Source organism: Lacerta agilis, chromosome 13, assembly GCF_009819535.1.
Source record: "Lacerta agilis isolate rLacAgi1 chromosome 13, rLacAgi1.pri, whole genome shotgun sequence".
Lineage (NCBI taxonomy): Eukaryota > Metazoa > Chordata > Lepidosauria > Squamata > Lacertidae > Lacerta > Lacerta agilis.
The window spans coordinates 27,794,048-27,813,103 of NC_046324.1; the positions used below are offsets into that span (position 1 = coordinate 27,794,048).

At 50.9% G+C, this 19,056-nt stretch overlaps 1 protein-coding gene across 1 annotated transcript; it reads left to right on the top strand.

Annotated features, from left to right (window-relative positions):
- The first annotated feature begins 338 nt into the window (after positions 1-338).
- On the top strand, positions 339-17,166 carry SCNN1G (sodium channel epithelial 1 subunit gamma). Its single transcript, XM_033167595.1, has 13 exons — positions 339-417; positions 5,834-6,164; positions 7,282-7,585; positions 8,648-8,841; positions 10,225-10,328; positions 11,488-11,651; positions 12,508-12,609; positions 12,907-13,024; positions 14,271-14,349; positions 15,011-15,068; positions 15,566-15,627; positions 15,777-15,852; positions 16,520-17,166. The coding sequence occupies exons 1-13, from the start codon at positions 375-377 to the stop codon at positions 16,943-16,945; spliced, it is 2,061 nt and encodes a 686-aa protein (XP_033023486.1). The 5' UTR covers positions 339-374; the 3' UTR covers positions 16,946-17,166.
- Positions 17,167-19,056: the final 1,890 nt, after the last annotated feature.

Genomic DNA, 19,056 nt, shown 5'->3' on the forward strand with positions numbered 1-19,056 from the left:
TTTCTTTCTTTCTTTCTTTCTTTCTTTCTTTCTTTCTTTCTTTCTTTCTTTCTTTCTTTCTTTCTAACAACAAACAAACAAACACCATAATCCTTTCTTTCTGTTCCACTGCTGGACCAGGGCTGCGCCCGCCTGCTCCTATGCTTGCTGCCGGCAGGGGTCGCTGCAGGGCCGGGAGCGGCGGGCTAGTGGCGCGGCAGGGCAGCGAATAACCTGCAGGGGGCGCCTCGAGCTCGTGGGGCGGCGGGCGCGTATTGCAACCTGAGCCTGGCGAAGGCGTGGCGGCCGGCCGGGGGCGGGCTGGGGCGGCCGGGGCAGAGCAGAGCCAGCCGCGACATCCCGCAGTTAGGAGCTGCGCCCTTGTCAGCCTCTCCATGCAGCCCCAGCCGGCTCTCAGCGTCAACAGCGGCCCCGCAGGTGAGACGCGGCAGAGCTGAGCTGCTCGGGTCTGCTCTCTGGGGCGCTTCTGAAAGCTGGGAAGTGCAGCTGCCTGGGTGGGAGGGAGGGAGATTGGAGGCGCGCCCACCTCCGAGGGTCCAAACCGGGGGCGGGGAGCCAGCCTCGACCGGAGGGTTGTGGGGAGATTCAGGACAGGCAAAAGTAAGGACTTAAACTATGGAACTCGCTGCCGCAGGAGGAGGCAGCGATCGCCCCTGATTTGGGTGGCGTGGCATTAAAAGAAGATTGGGCTGGTATATGGAGGGGAAGGCTACCGATGGCTTCTAGTCCTCTTTTGCAAGCGAAAGCTTGATTCCTGCTGCTCTAGAGGGTAGGTCTCGAACCAATGGCTTCAAGTTACAATAAAGGAGATTCCGACTAAATATACGGAAAAACTTTTGACAGTAAGAGCTGTTCGACAGTGAAACAGTCTCCCTCGAGACGCTGTGGGCTCTCCTTCCTTGGAGGTTTTGAAGCAGAGGTTGGATGGTCAATCTGTTATAGATGCCATAGCTGAGTTTCCTGCATTGCAGGGGGTTGGACTAGATGACCCTTGAGTCGCTGTCAACTCTATGATTCTATAATTTGTTTATGTATTTATTCCGAATACCGGTTGCTTAACACCACAGGAGCGGGCAGTGCTGCTCTTAACGCTCAGGTCCTCCTTGACAGTTTCTCAGAAGAGGCACCTGGCTGGCCACAGTGAGACCAGGATGCTGGACCAGATGGGCCCCCTTTGGCCTGATCCAACACTGCAGGGCTCTTCTGGCGTCCCTACTCCTCTGCAGTGAGGCTCTCCAGTGGCAGGCATCTGGTCTCTCCAAGGGGTGGATGGAGAGGCGGGGGGGGGGGCAGGAATCCAGAGCCGACCGTTTTAACTAGCCCTCCCCAGGGAGAAGGGGGGGTCTCCCCCAGTGTTTCATTTTTCACAGTTGGAGCTACTGCCTTGCCTCCAGGCCCCCTGACATCCCCAGGCACAGACTAGACTCCTGCCTGAAATCCTGGAGAGCTCCTGCCAGTCAGTGTTGACAGTGCTGAGCTCAAATGACTCAGTTGAAGGGGGGGGGGCTTTCTATCTTCCTCCTCCATTGCTCAGAAGACTTCCTTACATCCCGGATGGCACCATTTCTTCCTGATGGTGTCACAGGAAGATGGGGGTTGTATAAGGGTATAACAGCAATGCTCCTTGGTTTCCTGTGAAATTTCCTTCTTCCCTTTTTTCTGGGGATTGGAGAGCAGGGAGGAGAGAGGAAGGTTGTTCCACCTTTTATTCTTCTGTATTTATTTCATTTATATGCCACCTTTTTCTCCCAGGAGCTCAATGCGGCATCCATGGTTCTTCCCCTCCTCATTTAATCCCTGCAACAACCCTGTGAGGTAGGTTAGGCTGAGAGGCAGTGACTGGCCTCCGGTGAAGATCTCTCACAGGTCCCTAGCCCAGCACTAACCACCGTGCCATGCTGGCTCTCTCTAGAGCTAACGTGAGATTCCCAGTGGGGGGGGGGCAGGTCCCTTTGCGTATGGGGAGTGGCTGTCAGGGGCTGCCCTGAACTGTGTACCATCAGCAGAGAAGCCAGTGTGGTGTAGTGGTTAAGAGCGGTAGACTCGTTATCTGGGGAACCGGGTTCGCGTCTCCACTCCTCCACATGCAGCTGCTGGGTGACCTTGGGCTAGTCACACTTCTTTGAAGTCTCTCAGCCCCACTCACCTCACAGAGTGTTTGTTGTGGGGGAGGAAGGGAAAGGAGAATGTTAGCCGCTTTGAGACTCCTTCGGGTAGTGAAAAGTGGGATATCAAATCCAAACTCTTCTTCTTCTTCTTCTTCTCTGGCCTCTAAGGTAATCCCTGTGTGGGAAAAGGTCCCCTGGAACCACTGGAGTTGCCAGAGATGCGGGCATCTTAAAGATGGCTTTTCATCCCAGTCTAGAAAAGGTGTTGATGGGAAGCAGGTGTTTGCTACTGAGAGAACCCATTTCAGGAATCAAAACAAAACAGATATCCTCACATGGCTATAGGGAGATGCAAGCCTCAGAGTTTCACAGAATTCTTCAAACTGCAGCAACTCCTCTATTTGGCCTGCCACATACCCTTTTATATGCTCTTTGTAAGCTGCTTTGAGGATTTCCGAGCGGCATATAAATTTTGTGAAATAAATATATAAATACCCTTGGGACCAAAACAGCAACGTGAGGATCTCCTTGTCTTGTGGCATACACGATCCTCAACTCACTGAAAACAGGGAGTCTTAGAATAAATTACTAGCTTAAAAACACAGTTATGCGGGGGTTTCCCTCTGTTGAGATGGAAGTTGGTTTCAGGGGAAATGCGTCAGGTTGCAGTATTTTATAAGAAACGGCAGGATTGGTATGGCATATGGCTAGTGTTGTGTGTAAACCACTTTCCAAACCAGCAGTAGGTGTATGTGGGATGCAGAGTAAACAGGTGCAGTGTGGTGCAATGGTTAGTGTGTCAGACTGGGGACCTGGGAGACCAGGGTTCAAATCCTCACTCCGTCATGAATCTCACTGGGTGAGCTTGGGCCAGTCACTGCCTCTCCATCTAGCCCACCTCACAAGTTTGTTGTGAGGATAAAGCACCCACCCACACATGAGGGGGGGGGCTGGTTGGTGTCAGCCAGACATTGGGCATTCAATGTGCCACCAGCCCCATCCTGTGCAAACAAATGCTCTCCGGGAAATTCAGCAGAGGTCCTCCTCCCCTTTCACTTTCAGTCAACTCTTGGAATTTTTTTATTATTTAATGCCAAGTGGCCTACGCAGTTCTAAGAAATGTTCTCAAGTAGCCAGTCATTGTGATGATTTTCCCTACGGCTTTTAACAGGGGGCGTGGCCTGACTCTTACTTTATTTATTTACCAAGACCTCCTTCTGCTAAAATTATCAGGGCGGTATACAGCGATATAAAAACATGCCTGGGATAGCTCTTGTCAGTAGAGCGTGAGACACTTAATCTCAGGTCCATGGGTTCGAGACCCACGCTGGGCAGAAGATTCCTGCTTGGCAGGGGGTAGGACCCTCAGGGTCCTTTCCAACTGTATAATTCTATGGTACTGTGAAAAACACTCTGATAACTAAATAATAATAATAATGAAAGTCGGGCCAGGCCTGAGTCTTACCATGGGAGGAGGAATATTTGTCTTTATTTGGTCCCCTCCCAATCTCAGAGGTTGGTCTTGGTGTATTGAACACACAACACAAATGCAAGGCTGTGGTTTTAAGAACAATACAGCTCTAGGAGTAGGAAAGAGGGGACAGCAAATGTCAGAAGGGGGGACCCCTTTCAGGGAGGCTGCAGCAGTGGAGTGCTAGCATTGCCCAAGGGTTGGCCTAGATGTGCTCTGAGGTCCCTGCTGACACTGTGTTTATATTATCAAAGGCTCAATGGGTACCTGTGGCTCAGCTGGGGCCTCTGACAGTTTAAACAGGTTTGTGGCTGATTTTAGATGTGCAGCAGAGGTTTTGTGATTAAGCCTTCCATGAGAACGTCAGAAGAGCCTGCTGGGTCAGGCCAAAGGGGGCCTTCTGGTGTAGCATCCTCTTCTTCCTGTGGCCAGCCAGAAGCTCATTACAGGAAAGGCTCCACCAGGACCTGAGCACAAGAGCCTTCTCCCCTCCTGTGGTTTCCAGCAACTGATATTCAGAAGTATTACAGCCTTCTAACATGGGGGCAGGATATTGGCACCATGGCCAGTAGCACTGACAGCCCTCTCCTCCACGAATTTGCCCAATCCTCTTTTAAAGCTGCCTAGGTTGGTGGCCATCACTGCCTCCTGTGGCAGTGAGTTTCATAGCTTAGCTATGTGCTGCAGGAAGAAGGACTTTCTTTTGTCTGTCCTGGAGTCTTCCAACCTTAATCTTGGAAGTGGGTGTGCACAAGTTCTAGTGCGATGACTGTCTCAATGCTATGTGCAATTTTATAAACCTCTGGTCTGGGTAGCTCAGTTGGTTAGAGCAGTGTTTTTCAACCTTTTTTGGGCAAAGGCACACTTGTTTCATGAAAAAAATCACGAGGCACACCACCATTAGAAAATGTTAAAAAATTTAACTCTGTGCCTATATTGACTATATATAAAGTAATTTTTCAATTTTTCCCACGGCACACCAGGCAACATCTCGCGGCACACTAGTGTGCCACGGAACAGTGGTTGAAAAACACTGGGTTAGAGCATGGGGCTGATAACACCAAGGTTGCGGGTTCAATCCCTGTATGGGGCAACTACATATTCCTGGGCTAGATGATCCTTCCAACTCTGCAATTCTATAATTCACCTATGACTCACCTTTTCTCTGAATGAAAAAGTCCCTAACGCTGCAACCTTCCATCATAGAAAGAGTTGCACCATCCCCTTGATCATTCTGCATGCTCTCTTCTGAACCTTTTCCAACTGTACAATATCCTCTACAACAGTGTTTGAAGTTAGCCAGGTGCATTTTGCACCTGGCTTTCAACCACTTGCAACCAAGTGAAGATACCTGGGCACCTGACATCTCTACCATATGGAGATCATTGGCTCTGGGTTGTTTTCACACCCCAATACCCCATCCTGTAGAATTCTTTCAGTTATATTTTATCTGCATGATTGGAATGTGTTTCTGGAACCAAAATGCAGCCTGAGTCGGAGCAGACACCATTAAAGAAAGAGGTTGAAATAGGCCAGTATATATGTGGACTTTCCCGGGTTCGAGTCACTTTTCTTCTTTTAAGTTCTCAAAGCTCTTAACCTAGCTCAAGGTTGCCATCTGAACTTGAAATATGTTTAACTGAGAATCACAGTCAGTCCATCATCTGAAAAAAAGACTTTAGTATATAATAATAATAATAATAATAATAATAATAATAATAATAATAACAACAACAACAACAACAATAATAATATATTATTTATACCCTGCCCATCTGGCTGGGTTTCCCCAGCCACTTTGGGCAGCTCCAACAGAATATTAAAATGCAATCATCTATTAAACATTAAAAGCTTCCCTAAACAGGACTGCCTTCAGATGTCTTCTAAAAGTCTGGTAGTTGTTTTTCTCTTTGACATCTGGTGGGAGGTCGTTCCACAGGGCGGGTGCCACTACTGAGAAGGCCCCTTTGCCTGGTTCCCTGTAACTTGGCTTCTCATAGCGAGGGAACTGCCAGAAGGCCCTTTAGCACTGGACCTCAGTGTCCGGGCAGAATGATGGGGTCTAAACTGGACCGAGGCCATTTAGAGCCGTCTTGCCCACAAATGGCAACTAGACGTTCCATTTTGGCAACTCCAACCTTGGTTTAAGGAGCCACTGGGTGGCTAGCTTATATATCTGAGTTTCTAACGCTGCTCTACAATATCCAGTGCCTGCAATATCCTTGCTTTTTGCTTTGTGTTTCCCCCTCCAAAGTGTCGGCCATTAGCATGGCGCCTGCCAAGAAGATCAAGGCCAAGCTCAAGAAGACGTTGCCCGTGACCGGCCCCCAGGCACCTACCTTACGGGAGCTGATGCACTGGTACTGCATGAACACCAACACCCACGGCTGCCGGCGCATCGTGGTCTCGCGGGGGCGCCTGCGCCGCTTCCTGTGGATCCTGCTCACGCTGACTGCTGTGGGACTGATCCTGTGGTACTGCGCTCAGCTGGTCCTCAACTACTACAAAGCCTCTGTCTCCGTCACGGTCCAGTTCCACGCACTCCCCTTCCCAGCCGTCACCATCTGTAACATCAACCCCTACAAGTAAGTGAGGCTCAGCATCCAGGAAAGCTCCCCCAAGCCTGCCAGTGGACGGGGACAGCGAAGGGTCAGGATCAGGCCAGGCTGCTTTCAGTACAGTCCTGCTCAAGGACTTGGAATGTGGAGTCAGGGAGGTGACGCCTTGGGTGGAATAAATAATGGCAACTTATAACAGCAGCATTTAATTATTATTTGGTGTGCTCAGAGAGTTCCAGTTCACAGTTCCCCCGCCCTGGTCTTTAAGATCCCCTAAAGTAGCTCTGCTGAGTGTGCAGCCCTCACCAGTGGAACTCCCTGCTTAGGGAGGCCTCTCCGGCCCCTTTGGGAAAAATGAGTAAAGTCATCTTTTAGGAGGGAGTCTTCCTTCTCTTGAAAAAGCCCAGAGTAGGAAATGTTGTGCTGCAAACACATGAGTGTGGCGGTTACAGCTGTATTTTTGTTAATATTCTCTTTGGACTTGTTTGAAAATTGCCATGGTGGAATGTCATGTATTTTGTGTGTTGTGGCGTGTAAGACACTCTCTAAGAGTTTTGAATAATAACATTTCCATTGCAATTTGCATTACATAGGATCATGCCCAGAGGGACTTGTACAATAAAATAGCAACAAATCTTAATCGCTCCAGAAATATTGACAATAACCCCGCAAAGCAGGCTACTGTTAAATGTCCGGCTTGTGAACCTGATCACTATGGGGCTTGTGTTATCTTGCTGCTGGACTATGGGAGTGGGTGGGGTGATTTAACATTCATCGAAAAGTGGCGTTTTGTGTTCTTGTTTGTTGGGTTGTCACAGTAAGTACAATCCATCAATCCAATTTAAACATACCTATTGATATAAGCAGATCTTATGCCCAGACAGATATCCAAGTGTCAAAAGTGCAGGAAGATCTTTGGACTGTTGAGTGATGAGTGGCAGCTGTTTATCCGTCCCACTTTGAAGCACAAGGCTGCTTTAAAATAATTCTGTGTCAGTCTTGGTCCTTGAACCCAGTGCTGGGCTGAGTGGATGCACCCAGATCCCGGCTATCTGATTTTAACAGCCCCCGCCACCCCTGCTCTCCTTGTAGCAAAAGATCTTGCCCCCTGTACCAACAAGATCCCCTGTCTGTCCCCTGGTAGGTACAGTGCCATCAAGAAACACCTGGCCGAGCTGGACAAAGAGACAGAGAACGCGCTGAGGTCCTTGTATGACTTTTCTGGAGGTAATATCAGGGAGCGCCGTGATGCTGGTGATCCTGAGCCAAGTGAGGACAGAAAATTCCACAGATACTTTCCCTTGACGAATTTAGAGAACCTCACTCACCAGCAGCCTTTTCCAAATCCCTCCTCTGGTTCCAAACGGCGCATGGAGGCCAACATCATTTCGGGGGGCTCCAGCATCGTCAGCGTCAAGAACCCCCAGGATATTGTGGGATTCCAGCTGGTGAGTCGCCTTCCTCTGTGGCCTGTGGGAAAACCAGATGCATCTCTGTTGAGTCGGGTGCCAGCCTTACATTTGGGGCTGGTGGGCTTGGTACAGGCAGGAAGGAACTCTAGGAGATGGGGAGCCCCATGCAGTGCCTTTGGGGCTTCTTCCGAATCATTTTCCATCCCCGTGACCACAGCCTTCCTCAACCCAGTGCCCTCCAGAGGTTTTGGACTACAGCTCCCATCAGTCCCAGCATGAAGCGGCCATGTGGTGCTGGGGCTACTGGGAGATGTAGTCCGTCTGGAGGGCAGTGGACAGGCTTGTGAGTTCAACAGGTGCCCTTCGTAGGCTCAGACCTGCACCTTGGATTGTGCCCAGAACTTCACCATAGGAAAAGGTGCCACTTGCCTCCTGAAATGCGGCTGGTGGCAGCCGGCAGCCTGGAGTGAGTTGGGGGCTTTCCTGTTGTGTAGCCCCTGCTCAGCGGAAGCCCCTGCCAGGCAACCTTGGTTGCTCTCCACTTTGGGCATCTCCATTTGAGGCAGAAAGCGGGTTGTAAATCCTACTGAAAACAAATATAAATATACACATTAATTAGCTCAACAAACAAACAAATGCGACAAGGAGTCCCTCCCATCTCACCGTTGAAGGTGCAGTTCCAAGGCTGGATCAGAGAGATTTTCTTTCTGGGTTCAGGCATCTGAGGACTGTGCTCATGCCTTCTCTCTCTTTCTGAAAAATTATTGTCATTTTATTTGTTGCATTGATATCCCACCCTTTTTGTCCAGAGTGTACGTGGTTCTCCCCTTCCTCATTTAATGCCCAGAACAGACCTACGAGGCAGGTTAGGCTGAGAGGCAGTGACTGGCCCGAGGTCACACCTAGTGAGCTTCATGGCTGAGTGTCGGGATTTGAACCCTGGTCTCCCGGGTCCTAGGCCAACACTTTAACCACTGCACCACGCTATTCTGTGCTGAGCCACCTACCTATTTCCACACTGGAATGCAGCGTATGCATCTGTGGGGCAGCCCCTTTGCCTGCCTGCTTGCCTGAGCCCCTGCTTTCTCTTCCTTCCAGTGTGACTCCCACAACAAGAGTGACTGTGCCCTTTACACCTTCAGCTCGGGTGTCAACGCCATCCAGGAGTGGTACAAGCTGCATTACATGAACATCATGGCCCAAATCAGTGCTGAAGAGAAAGTGAACATGAGCTACTCGGCAGAGGAGCTCATCCTGAGCTGCTTCTTTGACGGCCGTTCCTGCGATGCCAGGTCAGTCACTGGGAACAGAGCGGGGGGCTCCAGCAGCGGAGGTGGAACATATCTAATGCAAATTAAAAGTGCTTTAGATGTGGGAAGTTTAATATGGTCTTTTCTCTAGCATCCTTGGGGAGGCCAGACAGAAGTGAGATATGCACCAAATTGGCCTTGTGCAGTTGCACAGGTGTTGAATGCAGAGCTCTCTTGCCCCATGTGTGTCTTTTTAAGGGCCACCTCTCAAGCCTTCACGGTTTGTGAAGGTCGGTGGCTGGAGCAGGTTTTAGCTGAGTTGTTCCGCTGGTGAACCTCTGAGGCAGTACAGTACAGAAACCACGAGGGCAGTGCTCTTTCTACGGCAGTGTCCAAAATGTGGCCTCACCCATTAGCTTAGGACAGCAGATATTGATGTTTCTGCATGGCAACCTGCCTGGTCTACCTTGTGGTTTTCAGGTGGCAGCTTTACAGCCCACCCTCTGGGATCTGTTTCCCCAAAGCATCTGTTTCCCTGTCAGTCCACGGGGAGAACAGGCCTGTTCAGGTTCCCAACTGGGTAGTGGTGAGTCATGCCAAAGATCTTGCCATTGCAAGCGGAAGCCTACTCACTCAGCTCAACCCACCATTCCTGCTTAGCCACTTGTTGCATTAACCCATCTTTCCCCAATCTGGTGCCCTCCAGATGTTCTCAATGGGGATCATATATACCCTTAAGATGTTTTTGTTATTACTCATTAAACTTTATTAGTTTCTCTCTTTTTTTAACGGAATAACTCAAAGTGACTTACTGTAGAACAGCAACAGAAATAAACAGCACGTGTATTACATCAGGGATTCTTTTGTTGTGATTCTTCCATTGCGGAGGGTTGGACTAGGTGTCCCTTGGGAGATCCTTCCAGCTCTACGATTATGATTCTAAAATCAGCATAAAATGAAAAACCTAAAACTCATTCATATTTTTAAAAGGCAGGACTGAAACATCCCACCCACCGAAGGAGGCCAAAGATAATGAAAACCCAAAGATCTAGCAGAAAATAAATGTTTTTGCCTGGCCCCAGGGTTAAGTCTTGATGGTGCCAGGCATGCTTCCCTGTGAAGCCATCACTGAGGGGGTCTGTTCTTGTGTCAACACCCTCCACACATCCCCCAGAAAGATCCCTCTTTGCTGCCTCCCACTCCCCATGACATTTTTTTAAAGAGTTGGGCATCACCCAAATTATTTCAAAACTAACTCTTTGTCCTTGTCTGTTGGGAAGCTGAACAAATGTCCCTGCAGAAACAGTTTGTTTCTAATGCAGTTCATGTTAATTGGGCAATTTAAGCTCTTTCGTTGAGTTTATCTACAGTAGGTGGGGTGAAGTGCTTTTGAAAAATAAGTATGTCTTTGGTCGGCGCCACTAGGAACTTCACGACATTCCACCATCCGATGCACGGGAACTGCTATACCTTCAACAGTGGGCAGAACAGAAGCATCCTGAATACAACCACCGGAGGCAGTGAATACGGTAAGGGAGCCCTCCAGATGGTTTGCCTGCTTGATCTCAGTTGTGAGTGGGTGTGGGTGGGCCTAGATTCTTGTCCTGAGCTCTATAGCCACTATCCAGAGTGCCAAGAGAATATGTTCACTCGATCGCTTTGACTAGCAGAACTGATCCTGTTACAGATGCCACCTGACACCCACTCCACATTTGCAAGAAATCAGCCTTTTCTTGTGGCAGCACCTACACTCTGGAAACTCCCTGCCTATTGATATCAGGCAGCCTTCACTGTACTCTTGTTGGCACCTGCTAAAACCAGTTTTGTTTAGGCAAGCCTACCCAGACATGTAGAATGTGGATGTATGTTTTAATCTGTTTTAGTTTATTGTTGTTTTTCTCTTTCAAATGTTGTCAAGAGTTGCTTTTAGTAATAACTTTATTGTATTTTCCTCTTTGCAAACTGCTTTGAAAGGGCTGTGTGTGTGTGTGTGTGTATGTGTGTTACAACCAAGCAGTGGATAAATTTTATGGGGGGGAAACCTAACCAGCTAACTAAGAGAAGGCTACAAAGGCCCAGCTGCATCTAGCTGCTCCTCCCTAGTTTGGCCCTGCCCTCTGCCTCCCCTCCATGGATAGTCTTACCTGACCTAAATCTTGCCTCTTTTCCACCATTAAGATTTGACATTTGAAATATTACTTTTCTGGGTAGCTGGTCCATAGTGGCCTGGTGTGAATCTGGCAGCCAAATCTAGCTGTGGAGTGGCACAGGAGGCTGGCAGAGTGAAGCTTACCTAGCTACTCAGTGCCACTCCATGGAATGCTGCAGCTGGAGGGGGTCTTGGAGATCCCCTAGCCCAACCCCCTGCCCAAGAAATCTAGAGCAAGAAAGTACCATGTGAAAAAAGCGACAAAAGTACTTACTCTCAAGGGGCTTAAGTTCACAATTTTGCAAACAAACACACATTTGGGGATTTCCTGTACCAGTTGCTGTCACTTTAGCTGAGACCTTCTGGCTTGTAAAGGACCTAATTTCCCCCTGGCAAATCTGCCCAGTCCCCGACATCAACACCTGACTTTTTTTGGCCCCCGTCCCCACAGGGCCTTCCCCTCCTCTTCCTCCGGAGCCTTTCTTGGTCCTGTGCCTTCCACTAGACTGGCCTAATCCTGCGCTCCTTCCTTTACACAGGGCTGCAGGTGATCCTGTATATAAACGAAGAAGAGTACAACCCTTTCTTGGTGACATCTACAGGAGCCAAGATAGTGATTCACGGCCAGGATGAATATCCCTTCATCGAAGACGTCGGCACCGAGATAGAGACAGCCACAGCCACCTCCATCGGGATGCACTTTGTGAGTGATGCAGCTGGAGCAGACGGGCAGCAGTCACCCTGGGCAGATTCAGCTCTCGGCTGCACATAAAACCCCCCTACCAGCATACAGCTGTCCAATGCTCAGAGCTTTCCAAACTTTTCATGATGGTGATACGCTTTTTGGACATGCATCATTTCGCAACACAGTAATGCAGCTTTACTAGCAAACCGGGAGGTTAAATTAAACCCTTATAAGTGATACGGACACATACATAAATTGTAATAGTGTGGCACACCTGCACACTGAGCTGACGTACTAACGTCACACAGTTTGGAAAGCTCTGCTATTCTGGAGGAAACTTTCTTTGCCATGTTCTTTGTCCTGTGTAGCTGTGGCTCAGGGTCAGGGCTGCATTAAAAGAAAAATATCTGAACTTTTACTGCCAATGATGGGGGCTGGAGTCCAGCAATATCTGGAGGACCACCCCCGAAAGTGTCCACCCAATGAAAGATTGGATATACATAAGACAATGTCAGGTATATGGAAATGAGGGAGCTAATCCATACTTCAGAGGTACAACATCCACTTCAATCCTGGGCATTGCCAAGTATTTTATTTATTTATTACAGTTCTTTCAGGTTGTAAATCCTGCCAAACTTCCTTTGGGATGCCAGGCCTGGCTTCGGCCTCTTGGGATAGAAAATCCTGATAGCACACAATAGAGTGCATCTGAGCATCTGCAAAGTGCCTTTCCAGCATCCACACCTCTGGGATTAAAGGGAGAAGCACAAGCGCAACCCAGGATGCCTCTTCCCTGCCCCACAGGCCCCTCTCCCATCACACACCCCACCTTGGCAGGCTCACACCAACAGAACTCTTCCTTTCTGTCCCACAGACAAAGTCCGAACGACTCAGCTTTCCATACAGCAGCTGCACAGAGGACGGGTCTGACGTCAATGTGAAGAAGCTATACAAGAACAAAAGCTACTCTTTGCAGGTGAGGCATGTGCGGTGGCCGGGGTGCGGGAGTGTGAGAGGTGATCCCATGCCCTTGCATCCCCCCCCCCAAGGGATACAGGGGGTGGGTGAGTAAATTGCACCCAGGCAGCCTGGAGCCCCAGGATCTCTCTGCCTCATGGTTTTGCGCAGCCTGCACCAGCAACCGCAATGGTTCGGCCTGATGGAAATTGTAGTCCAAAATGACCATGCTGGCTGGGGGCTCATGGGAGTTGTAGTCCACAACATCTGGAGGGCACTGACAGACACCCTGCTTGATTTCCCCCCCCCCTCGCAGACCTGCCTCCATTCCTGCTTCCAGGATGAGATGGTGAGAACGTGCAGCTGTGCCCAGTACGCCCAGCCCCTGCCCGAAAATGCTGAGTTCTGCAACTACAAGAAATATCCAGACTGGAGTAAGTCTTCCCATCACTCCACCTGCTCGCTCTCCTCAGGAGCTGGGTCAAAGGGTCCCCCTCCTCCAGATGGGGCTTAAGTTTCTCTGAGACGTCTCTTTCCAGGAATGCACCCCACTCTGCCTTCAGTCCAATGTGAGCTCTTTGTTGCCATCCATGATCTCAGGAGAAAACGCCCTTCCTGGGGAAGCCATAGCTCTGGGGCTAAACCAGACTTTAGGCAAGAAGAGGCTGCTGCTTCCCTCTCGCCTTCCGCACACATCTGCTTACATGGCCTGCTGCCAAGCTACCCTTCATCCTCCGTCGTCGTCATCACGTTATTTGTATAGAAACAGAGAACTGGAAGAGTTGGAAGGGGCCCCAATGTCGTGCAGTGCAGGAATCATAGTTGAAGGATCTCTGGCAGATTCCCATCCAACCTCTGCTTTAAAAACTCCACCACCTTCCGACGCAGTGGTGAACTTTGGGCTTTCAAATATCAGTGGCAATGCCAAAATTCAGTGCCCACCCACCCCAGCCTCTCTGCCATTGTTGCAGTGTCCTCTCAGCTCAGCGCCCAGTGCAGGTGAACCATTCGCGCTCCCCTAAATCTGCCTCTGTCCGAAGGAGTCCGTTCCACTGTCAAATAGCTCTTATCGCCAGAAAGGTTCTTCCTGGTGTTTAGTTGGGATCTCTTTCTTTAACTGGAATCTCCTTTGTTATGCCACCCTTCCATGAAAAGAATCGTGGCCAAAGCAGCTCTTCAAGCAGGAATTGCATCTCAGAAATCAACCATCGCAGGAAGAATTTCACAATAGCATCCTGGGACAACAACGTAACAGCAAATATAGCAACATACAAGAAAAACACTCACACCCACATTTTGGAGCTATAAATAAAACCAGATTGCATTAACAAGATGACTCCCTTCTAGCAGTAGCAAAAATAGCAAGGGGGTTGGACCCGTTTCTCCTGGGTCCCAGGAACACCCCCTCTCCTTGATGTTGCTCACAGTCCCCTTCCTGGAGCAGCTTCTCAGGAGGCTTCCAAAGGCAAGAGCCCTTTGCTCATTTCCAGCAGAAGGCAGGAGTGAAGGCCATGCTAGTTGCCTTCTCCTTGCCCAAGATGCTTCCTCAACAAAGTGGGAACTTGCCTCTGTCCTACAGTTGTCCTGAGACCTTTTCCCCCAGCTATGCTGGGATTTTTGCAGAATTGGTGGAGGCCGCTGGGCTGCTCCTAACAGCCTCCCTTCTCTCTCTCTCTCCAGTGTATTGCTACTACAAACTGCATGAAAAGTTTGTGAAGGAGCAGCTGGATTGCCAGAAGAACTGCAAAGAGGCCTGCAGGTAAGTCATCCCGTCCAGGGGCGGAGCAAGGGGGGAGCGTTGGGGGCGATCCACCCTGGGTACCACCCTGGAGGGGGGTGACACTCTGGGTGCCCCCCCCCCTCCGCAACGCCCAAGCTGAGCCCCGTGGCCACCCGGTAAAAAGCCATGCTCGGCGGCGGGGCTCCCAAACCTGTTCGGCATGCTATTTGCTATTTCCGGCTCAGACGGAGGAGAGGGACGGGCAGGGCTCCATAGCGCACATGTGCAGCGTTGCTCTGTAGCTTGCGTGGGGTTTGCCGGCGGCACCGCATGTGCAGCGTCACTCCATAGGGACGCATGCATGGTACGTAGCAACGCATGCATCGTACGTAGCAACACTGCGCATGCGTGCTACGGAGTGACACCCCACCCCGGATGCCCCCGGGTTTGCCGCTCCGGGTGGCCAAGCGGCTTCATACGCCAGTGGTCCCATTTCCCCCCCCCATCCCTCTTCCACCACCCCACAACTAGGATGCTCCAGGCTCCAATTTCACCAATGGCAACTTCCTGCATCCTTGATTTGGGTGGGTTTCCAAATGGTGACAGGGCTGGGTCTTCTGCCACTGGGGTCCCTAGAGAAGCCATCAGGGTGCTGAGTCCTTCCCTCCATGCTTGCTCACTGCCTGCCTTGCCTCCCCAGCTTGAAAGAGTGGACCCTCACCACCAGTCTTGCCCAGTGGCCTTCTTCAGCCTCCCAGGTGAGTGGCTCCCCCCCACAAGTCCTGTTTGCCTTGACCTCCCTTTGCCTAGGATGTGGTGCCCTTTCTGCACAAAAGAGGGCTGCCCCCTTTCCTCCTTCCTGTTCATTTTATCCCTTGAAAACCTGGCTATAACATACCCGTCGACTGCAAAAAGACAGTGACCAAAATGGTCACCGCGATCTCACATAATTTCGGGCTGCACTTTTTCAGGCATGGTGCTCGAAAGCAAATACTTTTGGTCACTGTTTCAAAAACAAAAACAAAAAACCACTTTGGGGGGGGGCATGAACAATGCAGGTCAAGTGATTTGTGTGGGAGTGCGGCCTTGGAAGATGGTGTCCTGGTTTTCGGCCAGTTTGTATTGGAAGGGAATTAAGACTATAAATTATTTTGGGGTGGTGTCTTGTCTCCAAATTATTATTATTATTATACAGTGACACGGCTTTTCTGATGTTCAAGCATGTTCAATTAATTCTGGCTCTCTTCTTTTAAAGGAATGGATGCTCAAACTTCTGTCATGGGATAAATGGAACAACCGCGGTCAGACCTTTAAAAAGTAAGTCCACCCCCCCCCATACACACACACACCCCGTAAGAAGCCAGGGCTGCCCCTCTTAGGTGGGATGCTGTTGCTTCCCAACCAGCCCTGCCTCATCCAGCTCAACTTCTCCTTCTCTCCCCCCACCCCACAATTTATTTTCTCAGGGAAGACCTAGCAAACCTCATGGTGTTCTACAAAGACTTGAATGAGAGGGAAATCAAGGAGAATCCGGCAAATGATGTGAGTGTTGCCTTTGGAAAAACTTCTGAGTAGCCCCTTCTGGGAGGACACTTGCCAAGAGGGCTCCTCCACTCAGGCTCAGGAAGGAGCTAATCCTGGCACCGTTAAGGGGAATCATCTCCCCATGGGCCCCAGCCTGGCCCACCTCTGGTTGGGTGGAGGGAGGCAGGGAGAGGGATCCATTTCCACCATACCTGCAGATTTTGCCCTACTATGGTGGAGAGAAGAGCCACAGCTCCATGGTCGTGGAGCTCTTTGGAAGCAGAAGGCTGCAGGTTCCAAGTAGGCAATGTTTCCAAGTAGGAAGACACACTGTGAAGCCCTAGAGAGCCACTGCCAGTCAGTGCTGAGCAAGACAAGCCACTTATCTGGCTTAGTAGAAGGCAGCATCCAACAATGGCCATCATTCAGGGGCCATTTGCTTTGCACGAAGAAGGTCCCATGTTCAGTCCCAAGTGTTTTCTGGTAGGGTTGGGTGGGGCAAGGAGACGGTGGAATGGAGAGAGTGTCCTTTCAGTGGCCAGGGGAGTGGGGAGCCTTCAGTGATCCATAGAGCATCCTGGGATTATCAGAGGCTGGGGTTTCCATACAGGGAAACCCTTCTCCGTGTAGAAATTAAACCCTGCCAGGAAACCGGTGATGAAGTGCTCCCTCTGTCTCTTTCCAGCCCGTCATTCTTGTCTCCAACATTGGGGGCCAGCTGGGCCTCTGGATGAGCTGCTCCATGGTCTGTGTCATCGAGATTGTGGAGGTCTTCTTCCTCGACACCATTTGCATCATCCTGCGCCGCCACTGGCAGAAGGCCAAGAAGTGGTGGCGGGGTCAGAACAGGGAGCAAGAGGAGGAGGAGGAGGAGGAGGAGGCAGAGGCAGAGGCAGAATCAACCCCCCAAAATGGCCTGCAGGGCCACGACAACCCAGCCTGCACTGCAGAGGACGATGATCTGCCCACCTTCAACACAGCCATGCGCCTGCCCCTCTCGCTGGAGCACCCACTCCCCAGGACCCCCCCGCCCAACTACAGCACCCTACGACTGGCCAGCACCTTTCCAGAGCAGCTGGATGACACCCTGGAGGTCCGGACAACCCAGTGATGCCCTTGACCCCAGCAGGAAAGGCCGCTCCTTGGACTCAGCGGCTGGACTTACCCTCTGGAGGGACGGGGGACAGAAGCCGCTTGCCCCAAACAGAACTGTACCTGCTATGTGCTCTGCCATTCTGCTAGCCAGACACAGGATGCCATTTCTGTATTAATTCCCCCTCTGCCCCTTGCTGGGGGCGAGCCAGGCTTTTCGCTGGGGCAGCTGCTGTCACGATGCTCAGGTGTCTGAGGATAGTTCCTGTCTATAGGTGGGAGCTTAGTCCATGACTTTGGACCCCCAGGCAACAGCTGCTGACTCTGTGGCAGAGAGCTGTGACTTCTTAGGGAAAGGACAAGTCCAGCTGCACCTTGACCCTCAGGCACGGAAGATGGTTGTGGGTTCAGTAAGATCCAGGTTTCCTTTTGCTGTAGCTGAAAGCAGCTCCCTGGTTTCAGCTGGCCTGGAAGGGAGCTAAGTACTGCCTTCAAGATTTTGCCTTTGCCCCAAAGCTGTAAAGGTTGGTTCTGAGAGCACACCTTGCAGAAGGAGCAGCCTTGGCTCTCAAGGGGTGCCTTTTAATCCTGCTTCTGAAAAGACCTGCAGCCCCAGGCCCAGCTACACCCACACATGCACCCCCAGCCCTGCCAGGTGCACTTATTGGGGTACATTTTTCCACCACCTCCTCCCTTGCAAGGTGCATCCGCTGGAGGAGCCGGTAATACTGGGTGGCAGGACACCTCTCAGTGCAAGCGGCTGGGAATCACATGTGGGGAGAGGGCTGCTGCTATTGTTGTGCTCAGGTCCTGCTTGCGGGCTCCCCACAGAGGCATCTGCCTGGCCGCTGTGAGAAAAGGGGGCTGGACTCCCGACAGGCCCCCTTTCACCTGATCCAGCACTGCAGGGCTCTTTGGATGCAGGGACTGTGGCAGAGGTGGCAAGCAGGAAGGAGTGGAAAAAAAGACTTGGCTTATGTGCAATATATGGTGGTGGTGTTTTTAAGCTTAATAATTTAACAACCGAGACCAACCCCTGGGAACTGTGGAAGGGGAGAAATGCCTTTAATAAAATATTTGTAAGGAACAGCCTGTGTCTGTGCATGTGTGATCTTTTCCCCGGGAAATCAGGCAGGGCTGGAGCTAAGGATCTTGGGGCCTCCCTGGAAGCTGAAAGGGACTCCTGCCAGGGTCCTTCCACCAGCCAGAACCAATGAAGGGGTGCAAGCATCTGCCTCCACAAAGGTCCTGGACACCCTACTCTCTGCTTTGCCCCAGTCATGAGCCACTCTCTGACGCTCAGCCTTGGCTCATTCCTGCTTTCAAACAAATGGTGAGGTGGATTGATGGCAAACGAGGTAGCAGGGCTGGCAGGCGTGGGATTCTCAGCTCAGGCAGGAGCTATTGTTTTTCCCCTGGCACCATCCCAAACATTGGGGGGGGGGGCGCCTCTGGATGCTATTGCCTTGGCAAGCAGCATCATAAATCAAGGGCAGGGAGACTGTTACCATTTCTGAAGAGGTAGCAATGTCGGAGGGGGTCTTACCTGTGTACACATCACATCAGCCATGGTGGAGGGGGGCATGCCCAGTTGCAGCTGAGGGTATGACAAATATTAGTGTCACTCAAGGATGGGGTAAAGAAAGAGTCCCATCTCTTCACACACACACACACCCCAATGGCCCTTGGAAAGCAGGGGGCAAACAGGGTCACCTTGTTTTGTTCCTCAAGGCACTTTCTCTGCCCTCCCTCCAAAAAATATCTGCCCCATCTAACTGCCAGGGGCTGTACTGATGCACCACAGTGAAAGGTGACATGGCAGAGATATGGCACCCTGGAAAACTGCTGCTTCTGGGAGTTTGTTTCAGGGCGTTCACACAGGGTCATGTGTGTAAGGAAAAGTCTCAGCCCCAACCTGGTCCCTCCCTGTGCGTTCTGCACAACTGGCGCTCTGTCGGAAGCCATAGAAAAACCAGTCTTCTGAACTGGTACCTGTTCTCCTGACTTGAAAGGCGGGGCTGTCCCAGGCTCCTCCCACAGGTCCCAACACCGGTTCAAAGTCCATCCTGGAACTCTGACTTGCTTCAGTAGGGACATCTCTGCCAGAAGGCGTTGGGATGTAACTCCGCT

Excerpts from the sequence above, each read along its gene's own strand:
- SCNN1G (XM_033167595.1), top strand. The coding sequence starts at position 375 with ATGCAGCCCCAGCCGGCTCTCAGCGTCAACAGCGGCCCCGCAG. Across the intron at positions 10,329-11,487 it reads CACCGGAGGCAGTGAATACG|GGCTGCAGGTGATCCTGTAT; the intron begins GTAAGGGAGCCC and ends TCCTTTACACAG. Across the intron at positions 15,853-16,519 it reads AGGAGAATCCGGCAAATGAT|CCCGTCATTCTTGTCTCCAA; the intron begins GTGAGTGTTGCC and ends GTCTCTTTCCAG.